The sequence below is a fragment of the Mustelus asterias genome, chromosome 29 (assembly GCF_964213995.1).
Source record: "Mustelus asterias chromosome 29, sMusAst1.hap1.1, whole genome shotgun sequence".
Taxonomy (NCBI): Eukaryota; Metazoa; Chordata; class Chondrichthyes; order Carcharhiniformes; family Triakidae; genus Mustelus; species Mustelus asterias.
The window spans coordinates 101,639-118,510 of NC_135829.1; the positions used below are offsets into that span (position 1 = coordinate 101,639).

Consider the following 16,872-nt stretch of genomic DNA (forward strand, 5'->3'; position numbering starts at 1 on the left):
CTCCTCTGCAATCTCTCACGCCCAATCTTATGCACTCTGTCTCTGAAAAGATGGGCAAGTCAGTTTCTAGCCAGAGGCTGTGGGCGGGGCTTAACTGTAGAGGGAGGTATTGCGCATGTGCAGACCTCTGATGCTGCACATGCACATTAGCAGTAACAGGGTTCTGACAGACAGGGAGAGAGCTGTCAGGCCCCTGCTACTGCAGGCAGTCTCAACGAGCCCCCTCTCCCCGCAATCGCATGGGCCCGCGGCCCAAGATGCAGCCCCCATCGCCCAGACCAATCGCAGCCCTGGTTCTTTCCCTCACCAATCGCAGGCAGAGTGGCAGCGAGCACCCCTCCCCACCTCCACTGATTGCAGGCAGAGTGGCAGCGGGCCTCCCCACTCCCCACTGCCCGCCCCCACAGTCCCCATCGGCCCACCCATTGTCCTGCCCCCAGCACACACCTCATTGGCCCCACCCCCTGGCACACCCCCCATTGGTCCTGCTCACTGGCATCCCCCATTGGCCTTGCTCCCTGGCACTGCCCAGTGGACGACGCCAAGGTGACCAGTGGGCAGTTCCCAGGTGCCAGGCTGACAGTGCCAAGGTGCCACTGCCAGTCTGGCACTGCCCAAGGGGCACCCCCGCTTTGCACTCGGCCTCCCCAGAGGCCTCAATGGCCTCTGCTGGCCACTTTACATCCGATTTTACTACATTTTCCCGCCGCAAAACGGCCGCAAAGAGGTTGTAAAATTCTGCCCTTAACCTCTGCCAATTAGCTACATTAAATTAGCATCAATGTAAAGGGTACTCAGTAACATTCCTAGAGCCAAGAGAGAGGCACAATCAAATATTCCCACCTTCAGGTTTCCAATAATTAGTTACATCAGAGACCTTCGCTACTGCGAAGATATCAACCTCAATCCGAAAAGTACTCTTAAGCTTCTGCTTATTCTGCTTTGAGCCTTCTGCTGGAGACAAATCAGAACCACAGCAAAACCATGCAACTTATCCGTGAATTATCCCCGTGCCACTCATTGGGAAACAGCTACTTTTGCTTTGATATTCCCTCAATGGACAGCTGCAAGCCCATATCGTGTCATTCACTTTCTTCTGATTTTTGGATGTGCAAAAAAAAAAGTTCTATTCGTAGTTTATTATCATAGAATCCTCACAGTGCAGAAGGAGGCCATTTGGCCCATTGAGTCTTCACCGACCACAATTCCATCCAGGCCCTAGCCCCGTAACCCCATGTATTTACCCAACCAATCCCACTGACACTAAGGGGCAACTTAGCATGGCCAATCAACCTAACCTGCACATCTTTGGACTGTGGGAGGAAACTGGAGCACCCAGAGGAAACCCACGCAGACATGGGGAGAACATGCAAACTCAACACAGAGATACCTGAGGCCGGAATTGAACCCGGTCCCTGGGCGCTGTGAGGCAGCACTGCTGACTATCAAGCACTGCTTGATAAAAAGGAAAATATCTACAAGAACATCACTGAAATGAGTATTCCTACAAAACATTACAGCACAGAAGGAGATAATTTCCCATTGATCTGTGCTGGTTTACTGAAAGAGCTACATTCAGTCTCATTCCTCTGCCTTTTAACAATAACTGTTTATATATTTTCCTTCTTCAATATTCATCCACTCTTTTTTAAAGCTCTTATGGATACTGATACTACCAATGTTTTTGACTGAGCATTCCATATTGTAATAATATCAAGTTCTCCTAATTTCTTTGAGTCTTTATTGGTCTTTTTTAATGATCTTAAATTTACACTTTCCTATTACCGACACTCTGATCAGCGAGACCACTGTTGTTTTGCACAGTGGTGATTATTATCATTTACTCACAGAACTCCATTCTGTATGGATTTGCCATCCACTACAAATTTTCATCTGGCATGTACTGATGATCTCAGGTTTCTCCAAGAATTGGCACTGGTATGGTTGTACTGTTGTTGTGTAGTTTGCATAGACCTGTCGGCACAGGATCTGTCTGTGCTGCATACCCAGTCCACATGTTTTACTGCACTCAGACCATTCTCCAATGTCCCAACTGTCAAGAAAAATAAGCAATATTTATGCTAAAACCACAAAAAATTCAGGATAGCAGCAATTCCATAAAATGTGAAAGAAAATAGTGATATTTTTTCATACAAGGCTGGACAGGAGTTGATATTGCAGGCCTCTTCCTCAGAGCTGGGCTTTATGCTGCTATCACACAGATTATTTGAGACTTCCTCATGTGTGTTTCTATTCACACAGTGAAACACTGTATAGCGTGAGCCTGAAATAGCCACAAATGACATACAGAAGTACTAAAAATATGAATGTAATTGAACAAAATGTTTAGTGCTTAAGATAAAGCGAGATACATATCTTATATACAAAGAACAAAGAACAATACAGCACAGGAACAGGCCCTTCGGCCCTCCAAGCCTGCGCCGCTCCCTGGTCCAAATTAGACCATTCTTTTGTATCTATCCATTCCCACTCCGTTCATGTGGCTACCTAGATAAGTCTTAAACGTTCCCAGTGTGTCCGCCTCCACCACCTTGCCTGGCAGCGCATTCCAGGCCCCCACCACCCTCTGTGTAAAATACGTCCTTCTGATATCCGTGTTAAACCTCCCCCCCTTCACCTTGAACCTATGACCCCTCGTGAACGTCACCACCGACCTGGGAAAAAGCTTCCCACCGTTCACCCTATCTATGCCTTTCATAATTTTATACACCTCTATTAGGTCACCCCTCATCCTCCGTCTTTCCAGTGAGAATAACCCCAGTTTACCCAATCTCTCCTCATAACTAAGCCCTTCCATACCAGGCAACATCCTGGTAAACCTCCTCTTCACTCTCTCTAAAGCCTCCACGTCCTTCTGGTAGTGCGGCGACCAGAACTGGGCGCAGCATTCCAAATGCGGCCTAACCAACGTTCTATACAACTGCAACATCAGACCCCAACTTTTATACTCTATGCCCCGTCCTATAAATGCAAGCATGCTATATGCCTTATTCATTACCTTCTCCACCTGTGACGTCACCTTCAAGGATCTGTGGACTTGCACACCCAGGTCCCTCTGCGTATCTACACCCTTTATGGTTCTGCCATTTATCATATAGCTCCCCCCACGTTAGTTCTACCAAAATGCATCACTTGGCATTTATCTGGATTGAACTCCATCTGCCATTTCTTTGCCCAAATTTCCAGCCTATCTATATCCTTCTGTAGCCTCTGACAATGTTCCTCACTATCTGCAAGTCCAGCCATTTTCGTGTCGTCCGCAAACTTAATGATCACCCCAGTTACACCTTCTTCCAGATCTACTTAACAGAAAGGATTGACTACTAGTACAATAGTGGCATAGAATTTGAGTATTATTGAGAAAAGAGACATGCTGTTAAAGTTTTTTTGTCTTTCACTCGTCAGGAAAGACGCAAGTTTGTCAAATTTCAAAGGAAGTAATGATTAATCCTGCATGAGAAAAGTGTGCTGACTGGTTGGCAAGTCAACTCTGATCATGCAAGACATTGCCATGAAAAATGCAGCAAGAAACTATCGTCTCCCACATGTTAGTTCAAATCAGAAAATGTACAATGCCTGGACATGCTCCTTTTGGCTGCAGACAAGTCCCTGCATATGAACATATGTAGCTTCTAGTAAGCATAAGTGAGCCACAATCTGAGCCCGGTTAATAATATTAAATTAGTTGTTCAACTAATTCTTAGCACACACCAAATTGTTCAGCAAGTGTTGTCTAATCGTGGAATCACATCTAAAGTTAGACAAAGTTAGGGTAAATTTTCTGGTCCCGCCCGCTGTGGGAATCGTCGCAGCAGGACAGAAATTGTGACGGACCATTGAAAGGTCCATTAACCTCTGGCAGGAATTTCCAGTCTTGGGGTTGGTGGAACTGAAAATCCTGTCTAAGATGTTCTGAGTTTTGCAAGCACAAGCTGGTTGAGTATTGGTAGGTCCTGTGCCTATAACAAACAGCCAAAGAAACCTGCTGTTTGATATGGTCTGACAGTCGGCCTCTGTATCTGGCATCACATCGGCACTGAAACGCTTACGAGTCTGCTAAGAATTGCACTAACAACCAATCTAAGATTATCATTAGGGCTTGTTTATTCACATTCGCTAGAAGCTACATATTGATACACCCTCTGGGCGCAAAAGGAATAGGTCCAGGCATTGTGATGTTTGAATTAAACAAAAGCTTGGGGAACGATAGTTCCTTGGTGCATTCTCCATGTCAGTGCCTTGGCCAATCAGATTTGTCAACAAATCAGCAACCTTGACTGATGCAATATAAGTTGTTCCCCCTTTGGCTTTCTTGCAATTATCCTGATGATCGAGTTCAAGATAATAAGCTTCAACGGTAAGTCTTCTCAGCAATACGAGTCAAATATTAAGGTTTTACAGCAGCCACTGTACAATCGCATGCGAATTACATACAGAAATGTTTAGACATATTAATTCGGAGTATTGCCAATGTCAGGTGTTACATTACATACACAAAGAATATTCAAATCTATTTCCCCAAAAGAATACAGTAAGTCCTCAATTAAAGTTGCTTCTGCATTCCTGGAAAGTACAGCTTTAAGTAAAGCAATTTTAAGCAAATCAGGTTTTCCCATTACAGGTTATGTTTTGTAGTACCTTTTCCATCATAAAAAAGTAAAACATTATACCTTATAAGTTGAAATACTGTACATTCCTAAATTGAAAAATGAAATAACTGTTAAAATATAATAAATTTTAAAATAGAAAAGTATGCTAACTTTTTCTACTTACCTTCGATTTGCTGAGTTTCCCACAGGCTGCCTTTCTCCTATTCACCATCATTTCCCTGCCTGACTCCCCATTCATCTCATTCCTGCCTAAATCCCCCACTCACCACTTCCCCTCCCAAAGACTGATTGTGAATCAGAGCCCAAGAGAGGGATGGTGAGAAGAGGAATCAAGCGAGGGAGCGAGAAGAAATGCGAGTGGGAAGGTCAGAGTAGGAAGTAGGTGAGTGGGGGAGTTGGCAAGAGAGAGATTTAGAGAGTGGGTAAGAATCAAGAAGAGTGGGTGAGATAGTCCGAGGGAGCCGGAAGAGTCTTGAGGAGAGGCCACTCAAAAATATCATAGATCAAGTCACCTATATTCCGTTAGCCTCGACATGAAACCATGGTAAAGCAAAAGTCCCAACGTTAAGTGCACATATTGACCCTATTACATCCACAATGCTAAAGAGAAACAATGTTAAATGAGGTAACTTAAAACGGAGACTTTATACACTGTATTTCACATAGAACGTAGAACAGTACAGCACAGTACAGGCCCTCGATGTTGTGCCGAGCTTTGTCCGAAACCAAGATCAAGCTATCCCACTCCCTATCATTCTGGTGTGCTCCATGTGCCTATCCAATAACCGCTTGAAAGTTCCTAAAGTGTCCGACTCCACTATCAAAGCAGGCAGTCTATTCCACACCCCAGCCACTCTGAGTAAAGAACCTTCCTCGGACATCCCTCCTATATCTCCCATCATAAACCTTATAGTTATGCCCTCTAGTAACAGCTACATCCACCCGAGGAAATAGTCTCTGAACGTCCACTCTATCTATCCCCCTCATCATTTTATAAACCTCTATTAAGCCACCTCTCATCCTCCTCCGCTCTAAAGAGAAAAGCCCTAGCTCCCTCGACCTTTCCTCATAAGACCTACCCTCCAAATCAGGCAGCATCCTGGTAAATCTCCTTTGCACTCTTTCCAATGCTTCCACATCCTTCTTATAGTGAGGTGACCAGAACTGCACACAATATTCCAAATGTGGTCTCACCAAGGTCCTGTACAGTTGCAGCATAACCCCACGGCTCTTAAACTCAAACCCCCTGTTAATAAACGCTAACACACTATAGGCCTTCTTCACGGCTCTATCCACTTGAGTGGCAACATTCAGAGATCTGTGGATATGAACCCCAAGATCTCTCTGTTCCCCCACATTCCTCAGAACCCTGCCGTTGACCCTGTAATCAAATTTGTCCTACCAAAATGACACTTATCAGGATTAAACTCCATCTGCCATTTTTTGACCCAGCTCTGCATCCTATCTATGTCTCTTTGCAGCCTACAACAGCTCTCCACCTCATCCACTACTCCACCAATCTTGGTGTCATCAGCAAATTTACTGATCCACCCTTCAGCCCCCTCCTCCAAGTCATTTATAAAAATCACAAATAGCAGAGAAGCAAGCACTGATCCCTGTGGTACATCACTGGTAACTGGTCTCCAGTCTGAAAATTTTCCATCCACCACCACCCTCTGTCTTCTATGAGATATGATGTGGAGATGCCGGCGTTGAACTGGGGTGAACACAGTAAGAGTTTTAACAACACCAGGTTAAAGTCCAACAGGTTTATTTGGTAGCAAATACCATTAGCTTTTGGAGCGCTGCTCCTTCGTCAGATGGAGTGGAAATGTGCTCTCAAACAGTGCACAGAGACACAAAATCAAGTTACAGAATACTGATTAGAATGCGAATCCCTACAACCAGCCAGGTCTTAAAGATACAGACAATGTGGGTGGAGGGAGCATTAAGCACAGGTTAAAGAGATGTGTATTGTCTCCAGACAGGACAGCCAGCAAGTCCAGGAGGCAAGCTGTAGGGGTTACTGATAATGTGACATAAATCCAACATCCCGGTTTAGGCCGTCCTCATGTGTGCGGAACTTGGCTATCAGTTTCTGCTCAGCGACTCTGCCGGCGGCCTTCGCGACACACGACGGCGCAGAGTCGCTGAGCAGAAACTGATTGGAGTACTGTGTGCAGTTCTGGTCCCCACATTACAGGAAGGATGTGGAGGCTTTGGAGAGGGTGCAGAGGAGGTTTACCAGGATGTTGCCTGGTATGGAGGGGAGATCCTATGAGGAGAGGCTGAGGGATTTGGGATTGTTTTCGCTGGAAAGGCGGCGGCTAAGAGGGGATCTTATTGAAACATATAAGATGATTAGAGGTTTAGATAGGGTGGATAGTGATAGCCTTTTTCCTCTGATGGAGAAATCCAGCACGAGGGGGCATGGCTTTAAATTGAGGGGGGGTAGTTATAGAACCGATGTCAGGGGTAGGTTCTTTACCCAGAGGGTGGTGAGGGATTGGAATGCCCTGCCAGCATCAGTAGTAAATGCGCCTAGTTTGGGGGCGTTTAAGAGATCCGTAGATAGGTTCATGGACGAAAAGAAATTGGTTTAGGTTGGAGGGTCACAGTTTTTTTTTAACTGGTCGGTGCAACATCGTGGGCCGAAGGGCCTGTTCTGCGCTGTAATGTTCTATGTTCTATGTTCTAAATGGCAAAAAATCCTATCCCTCAGGACCTTTTCCATTAACTTACCGACCACCGAAGTAAGACTAACCGGCCTATAATTACCAGGGTCATTCCTATTTCCTTTCTTGAACAGAGGAACAACATTCACCACTCTCCAGTCCTCTGGCACTATCCCTGTGGACAGTGTGGACCCAAAGATCAAAGCCAAAGGCTCTGCAATCTCATCCCTTGCCTCCCAAAGAATACTGGGATATATCCCATCTGGCCCAGGGGATTTATCGACCCTCAGATTTTTCAAAATTGCTATGTGTTAAGATTCTTTCCTCACAATTCAATCTGTAAACCACATGCATTAGTTCTCCAGTATTTCAAATTTGGCATTATACCCTGGAGTAAAAGACTGACATTGCAACTAAAATCTCACATATTCCCATCTCACTTAATCATAGAAATCATAGAAACCCTATAGTACAGAAAGAGGCCATTTGGCCCATTGAGTCTGCACCAACCACAATCCCATCCAGGCCCTACCCCCATATCCTGACATATTTACCCACTAATCCCTCTAACCTACGCATCTCAGGACACTAAGGGCAATTTTTAGCATGGCCAATCAACCTAACCCGCACATCTTTAGACTGTGGGAGGAAACCGGAGCACCCGGAGGAAACCCTCGCAGACACGAGGAGAATGTGCAAACTCCACACAGACAGTGACCCAAGCCGGGAATCGAACCCAGGTCCCTGGAGCTGTGAAACAGCAGTGCTAACCACTGTGCTACCGTGCCGCCCACAAACTTATGACTGAAGCTATACAGAGGTTTTTGTCTGTCTACCTGCAGCTTATCAAAATATAAAATGAGGAACAGGAAAAGAGCAGCTGGTCCATTGAGCCCCTCTCAAACAGCCATAATTAATCTAAGCATTGTGGCCTCCTACCAGCAAAAGAGAACAAAGCTTTGGGTTCATTTCTAGAATTGAAAAGGAAAGAAAAGGAAATTAGATGGGCCCTTGATGGAAATAAACTTGCAGGGTTTTGCAAACATGGGTTTTGCGTTGAAATGACTGTTAGAATTCCCTATCTAATAAGAACATATAGGACCTTGCCTATAATAACTCTCAACTCTTGTAGATCAGTTTTGCGTACATTGAATGACCCAGCCTCCACTGCTCTCTAGAAACTAGCTTTGCAAAGATCATGACCTCCAAGAGAAGAAATTCCTCTTCATCTCTGACTTAGTTGGAAGACCCATTATTTTGAAACTGTGCCTCATAGTTCTTGATTCCTCCATAAGGTCTCTATAATGCTCTGTACAGTTGTAGCATGACTACCCTGCTTTTGTATTTCATCATTCTTGCACAAAAGGTTAACATTCATGTACAAGGTTATCAAAATCCTTCTGTACTGTGGTATTCTGCTCTCTCCATTTAAACATCTCATTACAGCACTGCGTGTACCAACATTACATTGTTAGAATCAGATCCATCAAGACAATAGGTGCAATCTTACCACCTCATCCCACATGACTTTTGGCGAGGTGAGATGGCAAGATCGGGCAGGAGGTGGATAATCAGGTTTGCACCTGTTTTTTTTTCCCTCCCCCGATCATACTGGCCCTGTTTTGCCAGCAAAATTGGCTTCCTGTCCAGAAAGGGCGTGAAGCCAATTTAAACATTGATGACATGATTTGAGTTCTCTGTGAAAGCCTAGCTGTACCCATTCATATGACCTTACATGTCAATCAACCTAATCAAGCACTACCTGTGCAATATCCCAAGGAAAGCATAAAACAACAGAACCCTGCATTAGCTGAGATTAAACAAACATTAGAGCAATTAAGATCAATTGTGTTGCTGCAGGAACCATACAGTGCTTCTGGATCCAGACAAAATGGCTCCAATAAAATGGAAGGGGCTACTAAACAGATTCAGCACAGAAACATAACTAAAATGCATTTCTGAAAGGCACAGTATCGTCACAATTGGCATCGCCAGATGACTTTGAGGCATCACTCCAGCTGACCCTCCATTCCCTAAAGTGACTTGGAGGTCAGCAAGCACCCAGCGGGAGGAGGAAGGGCTGAATCCCATCTTGGGGCTTCCCATCATGGAGCTCCTGGTAGTCTCTACCCTTCTGAATCCACCCCCACCTCCTGACACCGGCGCATCTACTGGGATGCGGGAAGAACAAAGTGGCATGACGTCACCTGTGACACCAGAAAGCCGACTGGGCCCCTCCAGAGGCTGCTCACCAACAGCATCACAGCCCAGTGAACTCAGAAGGCAGCAGGCCGATGTGCAGTCTGGAGAGGCACCTGGAAGGAGGAGGAGACCTCAAAATGTTAAAAAATTGCAAGAGCACTGAGTTAGCACGGGTGAAGTTTCAGTGTTAGTTAGGGAGCAGGGAGCGCCTAATGTTCAAATCCAACATTAAATCCTGTTTAACTCTGAGCCCAAGTGGCCTTTCACTTTGTGCAGTCAACCTAATCACTGGGGGGGTGAGGCAATGGGGGTAGCCAGCTTTACGTAGAACATAGAACATTACAGCGCAGTACAGGCCCCTCGGCCCTCGATGTTGGGCCAACCAGTGAAACCAATCTAAAGCCCATCTAACCCACACTACTGCAATATCATCCATATGTTTATCCAATGACCATTTAAATGCCCTTAATGTTGGCGAATCCACTACTGCTGCAGGCAGGGCATTCCACGCCCTTACTACTCTCCGAGTGAAGAACCTACCTCTGACATCTGTCCTATATCTATCACCCCTCAATTTAAAGCTATGTCCCCTCGTGCTAGCTATCACCATCCGAGGAAAAAGGCTCTCACTATCCACCCTATCTAATCCTCTGATCATCTTGTATGCCTCTATTAAGTCACCTCTTAACCTTCTCTCTAAAGAAAACAACCTCAAGTCCCTCAGCCTTTCCTCATAAGACCTTCCCACCATACCAGGCAACATCCTGGTAAATCTCCTCTGCACCCTTTCCAATGCTTCCGCATCCTTCCTATAATGCAGTGACCAGAACTGTACGCAATACTCCAAGTGCGGCCGCACCAGAGTTTTGTACAGCTGCAACATGACCTCCTGGCTCCGAAACTCAATCCCTCTACCAATAAAAGCTAACACTCAGTACGCCTTCTTAACAACCCTATCAACCTGGGTGCCAACTTTCAGGGATCTATGCACATGGACACCGAGATCTCTGTTCATCCACACTACCAAGTATCTTACCATTAGCCCAGTACGCTGTAATCCTGTTACTCCTTCCAAAGTGAATCACCTCATACTTTTCCGCATTAAACTCCATTTGCCACCTCTCAGCCCAGCTCTGCAGCTTATCTATGTCCCTCTGTAACCTGCAACAACCTTCCGCACTGTCCACAACTCCACCAACTTTAGTGTCATCTGCAAATTTACTAACCCATCCTTCTACACCCTCATCCAGGTCATTTATAAAAATAACAAACAGCAGTGACCCCAAAACAGATCCTTGCGGTACACCACTAGTAACTGAACTCCAGGGTGAACATTTCCCATCAACCACCACCCTCTGTCTTCTTACAGCTAGCCAATTCCTGATCCAAACCGCTAAATCACCCTCAATCCCATGCTTCCGTATCTTCTGCAATAGCTTACCATGGGGAACCTTATCAAATGCTTCACTGAAATCCATATACACCACATCAACTGCTTTACCCTCATCCGCCTCTTTGGTCACCTTCTCAAAGAACTCAATAAGGTTTGTGAGGCACGACCTACCGTTCACAAAACCGTGTTGACTATCCCTAATCAAATTATTCCTTTCTAGATGATTATAAATCCTATCTTTTATAATCCTTTCCAAAACTTTGCCCACAACAGAAGCAAGGCTCACTGGTCTATAATTACCAGGGTTGTCTGTACTCCCCTTCTTGCACAGTAAGAAGTCTCACAACACCAGGTTAAAGTCCAACAGGTTTATTTGGTAGCAAATACCATAAGCTTTCGGAGCGCTGCCCCTTCGTCAGATGGAGTGGAAATCTGTTCTCCAACTGTGCACTGTTGGAGAACAGATTTCCACTCCATCTGACGAAGGGGCAGCACTCCGAAAGCTTATGGTATTTGCTACCAAATAAACCTGTTGGACTTCAACCTGGTGTTGTGAGACTTCTTACTGTGCTTACCCCAGTCCAACGCCGGCATCTCCACATCACGACTCCCCTTCTTGAACAAGGGGACAACATTTGCTATCCTCCAGTCTTCTGGTACTGTTCCTGTCGACAATGATGACATAAAGATCAAAGCCAAAGGCTCTGCAATCTCCTCCCTAGCCTCCCAGAGAATCCTGGGATAAATCCCATCCAGATTTCCTCTCTCCAGCTCTGACTTCATCTTCCCACTGGCCCTACAGAATTACTCTCAAGTAGGAGGCAATGTGAGCCAGAGATACACATCCTGGTTGACAACCGAACCACTCTATCAGCTAAAGTCCTTCTCACTTCCCTGAACCCTCAACCTCGCTGACTGATGCACTATCAATCGAGCCGAGACTAGTTGTGAGCAAGACAAATAGGCTTTTATTGGCAAGAACTTGGAGCCATCCCTGTCGGTGATCTGGTCTGAACTGAGAGCAAGGGGGGAGGAGCCACCGCCTTTATACCCAGACCAGGGGGAGGAGACTTGGGCGGAACCGACAGGGATGTGCCACATATACAGGTAACAGATCGCAGATAACAGTGGTTTACCACATTCACCCCCTGTTTTAAAAAAGAGTCCGTCGGGGGTGAGGGGGAGTGAACAATATGTACAATATTTACAGATTGAGTCTATCCGGAGGCCTGCTCTTCCGCTGCGATCTCCGTAGTACCGGTTCCGACGTGGTTTCAGGTCGCAGTGTCGTTGCGGGCGCCAGAACGTAGCTGTCATCCGTGTTTTCATCCGCCCCTCGGGTGCGTGGTGCTGACTTCTGGGGCTCAGGCGAGCTGTACACGGGGGCAAGAGGAGTGCGTAGTGATTCTGACATGGTAGGGACAAAGTTGGGGGTGAGGGGTTGGGGGCTACAGGGGTCCCCGAGTCACCTGCGGGCGCTTGGTCACGGATAGATACTGTGTCCTCCCGCCCATCGGGGTACTGCACGTAGGCGTACTGGGGGTTGGCGTGGAGGAGTTGTACTCTCTCGACCAGGGGTCAGACTTACAGGTCCTGGCATGCTTCCGAAGCAGGACAGGGCCCGGGTATGCCAGCCACGATGGTAGTGAAGTCCCTGAGGAAGACTTCCTGGGGAACACGAACATCCGTTCGTGGGAGGTGGCATTGGTTGCTGTGCACAGGAGGGACCTAATGGAGTGTAGTGCCTCCGGTAGGACCTCTTGCCAGCGGGTGACTGGAAGGCCTTTAGACCGTAGTGCTAGTAAAACGGTCTTCCAGCCAGTGGCGTTCTCTCTTTCCACCTGTCTGTTACCCCGGGGGTTGTAACTGGTAGTCCTACTTGAGGCTATGCCTTTGGAGAGCAGGTACTGTCACAGTTCCTGACCCATGAAGGAGGGTCCCCGGTCGCTATGGAGATAGCTGGGGTAACCAAACAGAGTGAAGAGGCCGTGCAGGGCCCTAATAACTGGCCGAGGACATATCTGGGCAGGGAATTGCAAAGGGGAAACATGAGTACTTGCCAATGACATCGAGGAAGTATATGTTGCGATCAGATGAGGGGAGGGGACCTTTGAAGTCGATGCTGAGGCGTTCAAAGGGGCGGGTGGCTTTTATGAGATGTGCCCTGTCTGGCCGGTAGAAGTGCGGCTTGCATTCCGCGCAGACCTGGCAGTTCCGAGTTACGGATCTGACATCCTCAACTGAGTAGGGCAGGTTTCGGGCTCTAATAAAGTGTAAAAACCTGGTGACCCCCGGGTGGCAGAGGGCGTTGTGGAGAGCCCGTAACCGGTCCACCTGTGCACTGGTGCATGTTCCACGGGACAGGGCGTCAGGTGGCTCAGTGAGCTTCCCGGGCCGATACAAGATATCGTAATTGTAGGTGGAGAGTTCGATCCTCCACCGTAATATCTTGTCGTTCTTAACCTTGCCCCGCTGCGTGTTGTTGAACATGAAGGCAACGGATCGTTGGTCCATGAGTAAGGTGAACCGTTTACCAGCTAAATAGTGGCGTCAGTGCCGTACAGCTTCCACTATGGCTTGGGCCTCTTTCTCAACAGAGGAGTGTCGAGTTTCGGGGCCCTGGAGGGTTTGTGAAAAGAAGGCCACGGGTCTGCCCGCCTGGTTAAGGGTGGTGGCTAGGGCGAAATCAGACGCATCACTCTCCACCTGGAACGGGATGGATTCGTCTATAGCGTGCATCGTGGCCTTCGCGATGTCTGCTTTGATGCGGTCGAAGGCCAGCCGGGCCTCCGCCGTCAAGGGAAAAGGGTGGATTTTATGAGCGGACGGGCTTTATCCGCATAGTTGGGGACCCACTGTGCATAGTACGAGAAGAAGCCCAGGCATCTTCTCAGTGCTTTGAGGCTAGTGGGGAGGGGAAGTTCCAGAAGGGGACGCATACGGTCGGGATCGGGGCCGAGGACCCCATTCTCCACTACGTACCCGAGGATGGCGAGACGGCGTGTACTGAACACGCACTTCTCCTTATTGTAGGTCAGGTTAAGGAGCCTAGCCGTGTGCAGGAATCTGTGGAGGTTGGCATCGTGGTCCTGCAGATCATGGCCGCAGATGGTGACGTTATCCAGTACGGGAAGGTAGCCCGCAGCCCGTTCTGGTCTACCATTCGGTCCATTTCACGCTGGAAGACCGAGACTCCATTGGTGATGCCAAAGGGGACCCTGAGGAAGTGGTAAAGGCGGCCATCCGCCTCGAATGCCGTACATTGGCGGTCCTCCGGGCAGATAGGGAGCTGGTGGTACGCCGACTTCCAAGTTAATGGTGGAGAATACCCGATATTGTGCAATCTGATTGACCATGTCAGATATGCGGGGAAGGGGGTACGCATCCAGCTGCATATATTGGTTAATGGTCTGACTGTAGTCAATGACCATTCTGTGTTTCTCCCCGGACTTGTGCTCGCCAGGGGCTGGTATTAGCTTCTATGATCCCTTCCCTGAGGAGCCGCTGGACTTTGGACCTAATGAAGGCCCTGTCTCCAGCACTATACTGCCTGTTCTTGGTGGCGATGGGCTTGCAGTCGGGAGTGAGATTCGCAAACGGGGAGGGAGGGGCAATCTTAAGGGTCGAGAGACTGCAGGTAGTGTGCGGTGGGCAATTTAGACGCTGCTGATTGCAGACAAAGAGTGGGGGAAAAGGGCCATTATACTGTATAGTGACACTCTTCAGATGGGTCATGAGGTCGAGCCCCAGGAGTACAGAAGCGCAGAGATGTGGCAGCACGAGGAGCCTGAAGTTATATACCGTGCCCCACACCTTCAGGGTCACCACGCTGCAGCCGAGGACCTTTACAGAGCGGGATTGTGACGCCATGGAGATCGTCTGCTGGACGGGCCGCACGGAAAAGGCGTATCGGTGCACCGTATCGGAGTGAATGAAGCTCTCTGTATTCCCACTGTCAAACAAACAATGCTCCCAGTGCCCGTTTACCTCAATGTCCATCATGGACTCGGCGAGACGATGAGGCTTCGTCTGATCCAGGGTCACTGATGCCACTGTTGAATCCTGCAGAAAGCTGTAGGAGGCTGTAGCTGTAGGAGATGGCGGCCCCTGCTGGTCACTCGCGATAATTGTCAGCCAAGAGGACGGCCCCCGCGGGTCGCCGATGGCCGATGACATCATCCAAGATGGCGGCCCCCACGGGTCGCATGCGGCCAGGGGCGTCCAAGATGACGGCCCCCACGGGTCACACGCAGCGCTCGTGGATTTGGGAGCAGACTTACGGCAGGCCTTTGCGTAGTGCCCCTTCTTCCCACACGCGGAGCAGAATGACTCCCTCACCGGGCAGCGTTGTCGGGGGTGCTTACCCAGGCCGCAGAAGTAACATTTCGGGCCTCCAGCGGTTGCAGCCGTGGTCAGGTCACCGGAGAGGCGTGGGGCGGCGTAGGGCTGTGGTCCTCCCGGTAGCGACGGCCGCGGTGTCCAGGATGCGCCCACGTGGTCAGGTGAGTAGGATTTGAGGTATTAGGAGGTCACTTCTAGGGACACAGCCAGTTGCACTGTTTTCTTTAAGTCCAGCGCACCCTATTCCAGCAGCCGTTGCCGGATGTAAGTAGTGCCGATGCCCGTGACAAAGGCATCCCGGATTAAGTCGTCTGCATTCTGGGCGGCAGTCACAGACCTACAGTTACAGTCCCGGGCAAGCAGACGCAAGGCGCGCAGGAACTGGTCGACTGATTCACCTGGCTGCCGTCTGCGCGTAGCGAGGAGGTGTCTTGCATAGACTTCGTTAGGCCGTTTATTATACAGGCCTTTTAACAGTTTGATAGCGGCCGTATAATTTTCCGCGTCTCGGATCGTAGCATATACTACGTCGCTTACCCGGCTGCGGAGAACCCGTAGTTTGTCATCATCTGTACTGATGGCAGTGGAGACTCCGATGTAATCCTCGAAGCATTGCAGCCAGTGGTCAAACGTGTTAGAGGCTCCGGCAGCTTGCGGGTCCAGATTCAGCCTTTTGGGTTTCAGTAGCTGCTCCATTCTTCAAAAAAACTTGTCAATAAAATTGATGCACTATCAATCGAGCCGAGACTAGTTGTGAGCAAGACAAATAGGCTTTTATTGGCAAGAACTTGGAGCCATCCCTGTCGGTGATCTGGTCTGAACTGAGAGCCACCGCCTTTATACCCAGACCAGGGGGAGGAGACTTGGGCGGAACCGACAGGGATGTGCTACATATACAGGTAACAGATAGCAGATAACAGTGGTTTACCACACTGACTAACAGTTGTCCAGATGAAAGTGCCCCCATCGAACACTCAGGAATGGCCCAGGAGGTCATGAAAAAGACAGGAGTCAGACATTTTATGACACTGAGGAGCACCACAGCTTTCCTGGCAGAGGGTCGTCATCACTCTCCTGGCTTGCGAGCAGACCTGCTGATATTGCCAAACCATGCTCATCAACCTGGTGTAATGTATCAGTGACTCTAGGAGATGGGGGAGGGGGAACACACGTCATGGGACAGGAGAGAGGGTTGGGAGGAAGGGGTGGGAAGACAAGGGTTGAGAGGAAGGGGAGGAGGCAAAGGTTGGGAACGATGAGGGGGGGGGGGGTCAGAGCAAGGCAAGGTCTGTGGATAAGGGTTCGGGGCGGGGAGGTTGCAATTGAGCTGTCGGACATGATTCCCCTGGATGCAAATCTGGATGTGGAAATGCCGGCGTTGGACTGGGGTGAACACAGTAAGAAGTCTCACAACACCAGGTTAAAGTCCAACAGCTTTATTTGGTAGCAAATACCATAAGCTTTCAGAGCGCTGCTCCTTCGTCAGATGGAGTGGAAATGTGCTCTCAAACAGTGCACAGAGACACAGAAATCAAGTTACAGAATACTAATTAGAATGCGAATCCCTACAACCAGCCAGGTCTTAAAGGTACAGACAATGTGGGTGGAGGGAGCATTAAGCACAGGTTAA

The 16,872-nt window shown here is 48.4% G+C and overlaps 1 protein-coding gene across 1 annotated transcript in view; it reads right to left on the reverse strand.

Moving 5' to 3' along the window:
• LOC144480398 (thrombospondin type-1 domain-containing protein 4-like) overlaps nucleotides 1-16,872 on the reverse strand; it is a 226,786-nt gene that overhangs the window by 58,302 nt on the left and 151,612 nt on the right. Inside the window, exons 12-13 of the mRNA XM_078199803.1 lie at nucleotides 2,155-2,284; nucleotides 1,849-2,053 (exon numbers count right to left, since the gene is read on the reverse strand). Of these exons, the coding sequence (XP_078055929.1) occupies nucleotides 1,849-2,053; nucleotides 2,155-2,284 (335 nt within the window). The remainder of the gene's footprint in view (nucleotides 1-1,848; nucleotides 2,054-2,154; nucleotides 2,285-16,872) is intronic.